The 7,815-nt window shown below is 38.2% G+C and overlaps 1 protein-coding gene across 1 annotated transcript; it reads left to right on the top strand.

Moving 5' to 3' along the window:
* Positions 1–332: 332 nt before the first annotated feature.
* On the top strand, positions 333–3,913 carry LOC143862340 (F-box/FBD/LRR-repeat protein At3g26920-like). The gene has a single exon (XM_077373364.1). The coding sequence runs from the start codon at positions 676–678 to the stop codon at positions 1,624–1,626; it is 951 nt and encodes a 316-aa protein (XP_077229479.1). The 5' UTR covers positions 333–675; the 3' UTR covers positions 1,627–3,913.
* Positions 3,914–7,815: the final 3,902 nt, after the last annotated feature.

Below are 7,815 nucleotides of genomic sequence, written 5' to 3'. Positions count from 1 at the left end.
CACCCCTCACCGGTCTAAGGAAGTGGGGGGCATTTGATGGGGTGTAAAAAGATCCCCCACCCACGTATCAACACGTGACACCAAGACAAGCCCACATGCTCGTCACCCAACAAGGGGTAATAGGGTCATTGCAGCCTAAAAAAAGAAAAATCAAGTGTAAACCTTGCCCAACCACAATCTTGCACCTGTCCAAGGGCATGAATGAAAGGGTAAAGTTTGATCCACTAATAGGCTGACACCTGTCCCCAAGGGCAAAAAGGTAATCCAATACTCAAAACTCCACTATAAAAAGCCTCTAAAGGCTCAAAGGTAGGGGACTGAATCCCTAAAAAGGCCATCATTTCTATCTTTGAACTCGCCAGATCAGCTCCTTCGACACTGCCTCATCTGTTACCAATTTTAGGCTTAACACCTCTTATTTGGGTTAAGGGGAGAAAACTCGTTTAACGCAGGAGAGAGTCGTCCACAAAAACATAAGCAACAAATTAGGAAGCCAAACCTAATTCCTAAACAATACGTTCTAAAATTTCTCTGCGTCTTTTGAGAGAGGGAACCACGTACGATATAAGCCGTTGATATCCGAGCTTCCCCTGCGTTATGTACCTATTGGTGTTGAGTTGAGAGAAAGAATTTCGCTATTAGGGTTTTGCTTCCAGTTATAAAAACGAGATAGTGATGGTTCTTCAGGGTTTTTCTTCAGATTCCTTCATTCCTCGCAGTATTGCAATAAAAATGGTTGAGAATATGGCTTACCGTAGGCTTCGTGTGAATGAAGATCGAATCAGCAAACTTCCTGATCATCTTCTTGTATCAATCCTTTCTCTCTTACCCATGAAAGAAGCCTCAAGAGCTTCTATTCTATCAAAAAGGTGGAGATATCTCTTCACTTCCCTTCCTCATCTCCTTCTCGATCATCGACTCTTTCCAAAAACCTATTCCTTTGGATTTGATTTTGGTAAGAAAATCCAGAAATGGGTCTCCATCATCGATCATATCCTTTCACATCACCAACTCGACTCAATTCAAAGTTGTGAAATCACATATTTTTATTTAGATGAATGGGACTCAGACATAGACCGTTTCCTTATTTCTTTTAATGAATTCCAATCTGACATAGACCGATTCCTTTCTTTTCTGACCATGAAAGGAATCAGAAGGCTCTTTCTCAAGAACCCTTTTAGCAATACTTATAAGACCCCCCACAGCATTTTCTGTTGTGGGTCTTTACTGGAATTGGAGTTGCAAAATTGTATACTGAATTGTATCTCTACTTTCGAGGGTTTACGCCAACTCGAATCCTTAAAGTTATTTGGTGTTGAAGTATCTGAAGGTCTGCTGGCAGAGTTAGTCTCCTCTTGTAATCTTCTCAAGAAGTTGGAACTGTGGTATTGTCCTATAAAGAATCTCGAGATTGAGATTCGCAATCTTTTAAGGCTTTTCATTTGGTCAGACCGCCCGTTGATCATTCGTCAAAAGATTGCCATCTCAAACTGCAACAATCATGAGGAGGTCAAAGCCTTGAGGTATGTTGTTAATGTCAGTAACCCCCGTATGTTTCATCATATTGGGGTAGGTCATTTTATGATATCGATTTTATCACAGATTATGGAATTCTATGCCTTTTAATCTTAAATTTAGTGTATAAGAAAAGAAGGCGCCTGGGAATTTGACTTATCACTTTGCAAATCTAAGGATTCTCAACATGGTTATCTACTTGAATAATGCAAATGATGCGCGCTATTTTGGTCTATTGCTAGAGGGGCACCCCTTGTTTGCAAAATATTTCCTTATTAGTTAGTGACAAAAAAATCTCTTATCAATGATGGTAGTTTAAGTAACTGAGTTCTCTGACCAAATTATAAACGTTGAAGTTTCTTTCTCTCGCTCTTTCTTTCTCTTTTAGTGTGTTTCTCCAATATGTGATAATTTGAAACAGAAGGTTGAGCTAGATTATTGGAAGAAATTGAAACTTTTTAATTGTATGAAGCATCACCTTGTCACAATTCAGATAAACTTCAGCGAGTGAATCATTAAGCGTGATTTATGAATTTTGGAATCCTTGCTTATAAATGGATCAGTGTTCAAGGGGCTGTATTGCTTAAAACATTGTGAAAGATGAGTAGAGAGTAAAAAGAAATCGCTACTCCAACCAAGGGCCTCTTCTCATACTCTGTTAAAATTTGCACATGGCAAAGAATATTGGTTCTAGCAGCTGTGATAAGAGATGCCGTGGAGAGTTAAGATCGGAGGATCATCAATCTCCCGTCGATGATATAGTAAGATATGCCACCATGTACGCGCCTCGCATCGGAATCTTAAAGCGGCCAAAGGTACCTGATGATATGAGTGAACTCTTTGGACTTGGAAAACCTCCTCAATAATGCTCATCCAAACAATGATCTCATCATCTGGTATTCCCCAATGGAACTCAGGGATCTCCATCCGGCTATCACCATATGAGCACGAAGAGTGTCTAGGGACTGTTTGATATATGAAATCACGCTCAAAGTCATCCTCTTCATGGTGATTCCACTCACCTTCTTGAAAAGCACACTTACGTATGGGAAGGGACAGGTTTGACTTCACTTTAAGTGGTCCTTGTCGTCGCCTCATGTTTTGGATTTCCGAATTTAGCCCTTTTCGATTTTCCATATGCTGTCCCAACAAATGATTGCAATATATCCCTTTCGAAGTAATAGGATTGATTTACTGCCTCTTATGTTGAAGCCGAGCTTTTGGAAACCTGCTCTTGGGCTCAACGAAAAGTTTCTATTAGAAATTCAACACAAAGAATATATGTAACGCTCCGACCACTTTGCAAATATTGGCCGGTTCTGGGTCGCAACATGCCCCGGTTTTAAAACGCGTATACAAAGGGAAGGTGGGGGTCTACATATAACGCCCAGAAACTGACACTCACTCTGATACCATATTGTAATGCCCCGACCACTTTGCAGAATATTGTCTGGTTCTGGTTCGCAGCAAGCCCCGGTTTTAAAAGGTGCCTACAAAGGGAAGGTGGAGGTCTACATATAAAGCCCAGGAACTAACACTCTTTACAGTATAGAAACAAACCGGCAGAAATGTCTATTTCTGAGGTTGCCAAATTTGTTAACCCTCAAAGTTCTTCATCATGTATACTTGATCGGAGAAGAGAACTTGAATCTTCCACTCAGCAGAAAAACGCATTTAACGCAGTGTGTAGATAAACAAGAAACTAAGCAGCTAGGATTTGTTCACTGAAAAATCCTTCTCAGACTCGATGGATTTGAACAAGAAATGTAATTCATTCACTAGAAGTGACAGCATATGCAACAGGTGCTATGTTGTTTACATTTAGCACTTAGCACTCGAATACCATGGGCAATCTAGCTCTAGACAGAAGCACTAACTTCCAAAGAGCCTAAAATGCATTGGAATTTTATAGGATTCAAACATCTTCAGCTCTTAGACCCACGTGTCGTCGTTTAGGCTCTATTTAGGTAATAAATCCAGACATTTGATGTTGAATTAAAAATTCCTATCAATCTTGACAACTGTTGCACATCTCAATTGATATTCTGCCACATACTCAGCAACATGAACTACATACTAGCAATTTCATATACTCAATTCCAAAACCCCATCTGGACTGATTCTTATGGTGATATAGGTTGTCTTAGGTCTTGAGATTTCAATTTGTGCTAGCTTTGAACTCGTTTCACTTGAATTCTACAACATTCCTTCTCAATTTCTTCAGTGAATTAAACCACAAACATTCAAAATTTTTTAGGGGTGCAACTCGGGTCGGCTTGGGTCGGGTTGAGGCCAACCTGAACCCATACTCAACCTGAACCCGACCCGACCCTAGTTCCAACCCGATGAGGTTCAACCGGACCCGACCCGAGGAAAGCTTTTTTCCAACCGGAACCCGACCCGAGTTCCAACCCGAGTTTTTAAGCTTTACAAAAAACTAAAAAATGATAAAAAAATGTTGGGTTTTGGGTCCGGTTGCCCAAGCCCTCAATCCGACCCGACCTTTTTCAGGTTGAACCTGAGAGGTTCGGGATGAACCCGACCTGAGTTGCACCCCTAAATTTTTAACCAGATGTCACATGCATGTGAAATACTGGCAAAATTCCATGAAAAAAATCAATATACAATCATCCAGATGAACATGAAGCACTGGAATCCCAGAACAAAAGGCTTCAAGAAAAGACAATCGGCAACATTTACAAACTCTTCAATTCTTGCAAACAGCCTGGAGAATTCCTCTTTTTTTTTTTTTGAAGGGTAGCAAAAAATTTATTTTAGAGAAAGGACCAAGATGGTCAGTACATAGTAACATGGCTACCAAAAGAGAAAAGATAGAAAAAACAAAGGCTAGGTCAAGGCGCAAGGGCAAGGCTATCGGCAATCCCATCATCAGAGCGACAAATGTGTTGATAAACAATAGAGGAGGCTCCCACTGTGTCTTGCATTTCATCAAAGTACTGATCAAATCTCCATGGATGGGTCACAACTCTATCCATTTGGTCTTTAGCCAGTAGAAGTATGCCTTGATGGATAGCTCTCAACTCAGCCTCTTGGGCATCAGCCACACCTATGGGGCCCGCAAAGGCTGAGAAGAATTTAAAGATTGGGAGAAATTTAATCCACGCTATAGTCAGAGCAATAACTTTAATAAATCGCGGGGTCTAAATTTAACCCACACTATTGTCAGAGATGTAACCCATGCTATATAGCCTGGAGAATTCTTATCATCCAATTCTCATGCAATTCCTCATCAAATAAATATAAACAATAGCGGAGCCTAAATTTTCGACATATGAATTTTGATCTGCTTACAGGTAGAAAGAGCAGACGATTTTAGGAGGAGAATTCGATGAAGAAACTGCGAACATCATCATTCAGCACTAGTGTAATTCACGAACAGAAACTATGTGTCACATTTGCTCTTCATGATAGCTAACATTCTCTTTTTTTAAAAATCGGCCAAGGTATTATCCCAATTTAGCAAGGGATTGGATTGATCTAACTAAAAGCAAAACTCAAACAAACTTGGATCTATTAAGTTTGTGTGAGAAATACCATTCAAAAAAAAAAAAAAAAGGTTTGTGTGAGAAATTCTTCAAGTCGATTCAAGCTCTTATTGTACGTTTCAGATCGGTTGGAACTCGCTCAGCCAATGTACGTTAATCAACCACTTTCTTTCTATTGTCTTATGAATGATTGACGATCTTTATAAGGAGAATATTCAGATACTGTTCCAGAAGCGAATTGAACTGGATTCTGTAAAGAGCATAGGAGGAATACTCATCTAGCAAGCAGAATGTTCACATAGTGAACTCTGTACTTTTTGCACACAGATCTTGCTGTTTTGATTCCATTTCTTCCATATTTCTCACCAAATTTGGTAGGATACTGAAGCACATAGGGAAAAAATACTTACAGATTAAAACGAGATTAAAAGAGTATTACAAGTCAAACACCATGAATTTCTTGAAGCAGCAACTTGCACTTTCGTCCGGTGCAAAAAAATAAGAAAATCTGCACTTTTTCTTTGAAATTCTTCTTGGCTTTTCTACGGAGCTAAGCTTGATTTTTGTTTTTCTTCCCCAAGACCTGCTGAGATTAAGAAATCTAGCAAGATTAGCTCTGATACCACTTGATGCAAGAGGCCACGGCACACGGTAGTGCTGTCGGATTCTTTGGAAGATGATCGGATCTCCGGTGAAAAATCTAGATTCTTTCAAGGGGATGCAAGAACACTTAAATTTGATATTAATCTTGCATTAAACAAGATAATTGGATTGAAAAAAAAGAGGAAAAGATTAGAAGAATCCTAATCTCAATTTCTAATCTTCAAGAAACACAAGGGGATAAAAGAGAAGAGAAAATCGCTCTCTAATTTCTCTCCAAAAGAGGAATCTTTTTTTTTTTTTTTGAGACGGTAGAAAAGGAATCTTTGCAATCTCAAATTTAAATCTCCAAGAACTTGTTACAAATGAGAGGGAAGGGGCTTTATATAGGCAGCGCCTAATACAACATAAAAGGCCTAAAATACCCCCAATGAAAATCAAATGCCCAAACTACCCCTACTAATGTAAAATGACATGAAAATACATGAGCTTCCACTGATAAGCTAAGAGAAATGAAAAAAGTCTAGACTAATGAGCTGTAAAGGCTGATGTAGAGAATGAGTAGGGGAATGCTCCTGCATCATACCTTCTGCTGTGAAAACAGTGTGGCAATCACTCTAGCGTAAATGTCGAGATCCTATCAGAGCTCAAAGCATGTTGAGTGAAAGTGTCGCATAATATGTTATATGATACACAGAATGTCACCATCACAAAGGTTGCATAAGCGGATAATATTACGGACCCCTTGACTAAGCCTTTACCAAAAGTTGTTAAAGAAACACCTAGAGAAAATGCGAGTTGGATAGATGCATGGATGGCTTTGAGAGCAAGTAGGAATTTATTAGCATGTATGCCCTCAAAACCACCATCAATTGAAATTGTGTACTTTATCGTATATTATGAATATATGAAATTGTTTCTTTGGCTTTATTCCTTACACTGACGTGACTATTATGTGTATTTTATCTTGTATTACATTTAATGTGAACATTTGAGTTCCGTAGGCAACTTTGTAAGAACACCATGCTAAGAACTCATAGATCCAAGGGCAGGAGATATGATAATTCCAATTCCTTGTAGACCTAAAAAGTCCACAGTTGGAAATGAGATTGAATATCTTATTCTATTCACTATCACAGGTTAAATTGCTACAATGGAGTCTCATGATCAATCTCAGTCATAGGTGTAAGACCCTAAGCATATGTGACTATGGTAAAGTAAGTTTACACACTGAACGCGATCATTGCATTTGTAGAATAACTAGTGAAAATAATTGTCATTCATTTAAAGTTGTTCTATCTGCCTGATATGCTTTGGTAACCATGACAATGGTTTGCACAGAGAATAAAGATAGAAAACTTCGATCCTTCATAAAAGATCAATCGACGTTTGATTTCTTTGGCTCCAATTTTTTATTTATGGACTTTATTATGTAAGTCCTATTGTTTGTCCTGTCTCTCTGTCTCTCTGATAGAAATTATAAATAGTAAACCAACTCTTTTCGTTTATTTTCTCTTTGGTTGGTTTTTTTTTATATAGCAATGGATGTATTAGTGAGCAATTCTGTATATAAGTAGGTGTTTTGAATGTAAATGTTGTGCGAAAACCTTTTTGAGTAAAGCAGTAATAGATTTCTGTATTTCTCCCCCTCTTCTCTTCTCCTATCAGTTTCTCTTTTCTGTTTTTTTTGGTTTATTGTGGTTTTCTTTTGTAGGGTGTATGAGCACTTACATTAAAGATTTGATTTCTGTCTTCTTTTTTTGTTCTTACATTTAGTATCAGAGCATATTGATGCCATTGGGAAACCAATGCACATTTCAAAATTTCCAAGGATTAATTGGAAGAACCATGAGCATCGAAGTATCCCTATGGAACTGATGTTTGCATATCAAGAGATTATAGATCTTGTAGGTCAAGAGTGTGTGGAATCAGAAAATCACAAAAATCTCACCTTCTCACCAAATATTTATTGAGTACCACAAGAGAGCTAGAAAAGTGCTTTATTATATCTTTCAAGCAATGGATTTTCTAGAAAATCTTGAATAAAAAGATGGCGAAACAAGCATGGAATGTTCTGTTAAAATCCTACAAATAAGTGGAGAGAGCAAAGATTGTAAGGTTGCAGACCTTACTATGGCAGTTCTATACTTCTATCTTTTTTTGATGGAGAAATCAAAACATTTTGATTATTTTT

The sequence above is a fragment of the Tasmannia lanceolata genome, unplaced genomic scaffold, assembly GCF_043159265.1.
Source record: "Tasmannia lanceolata isolate RefF3 unplaced genomic scaffold, GAP_Taslan_0.1 ptg000037l, whole genome shotgun sequence".
Lineage (NCBI taxonomy): Eukaryota > Viridiplantae > Streptophyta > Magnoliopsida > Canellales > Winteraceae > Tasmannia > Tasmannia lanceolata.
The sequence above is the reverse complement of the archived record's forward strand: the minus strand, read 5'-3'. Positions and strand labels throughout refer to the sequence as shown.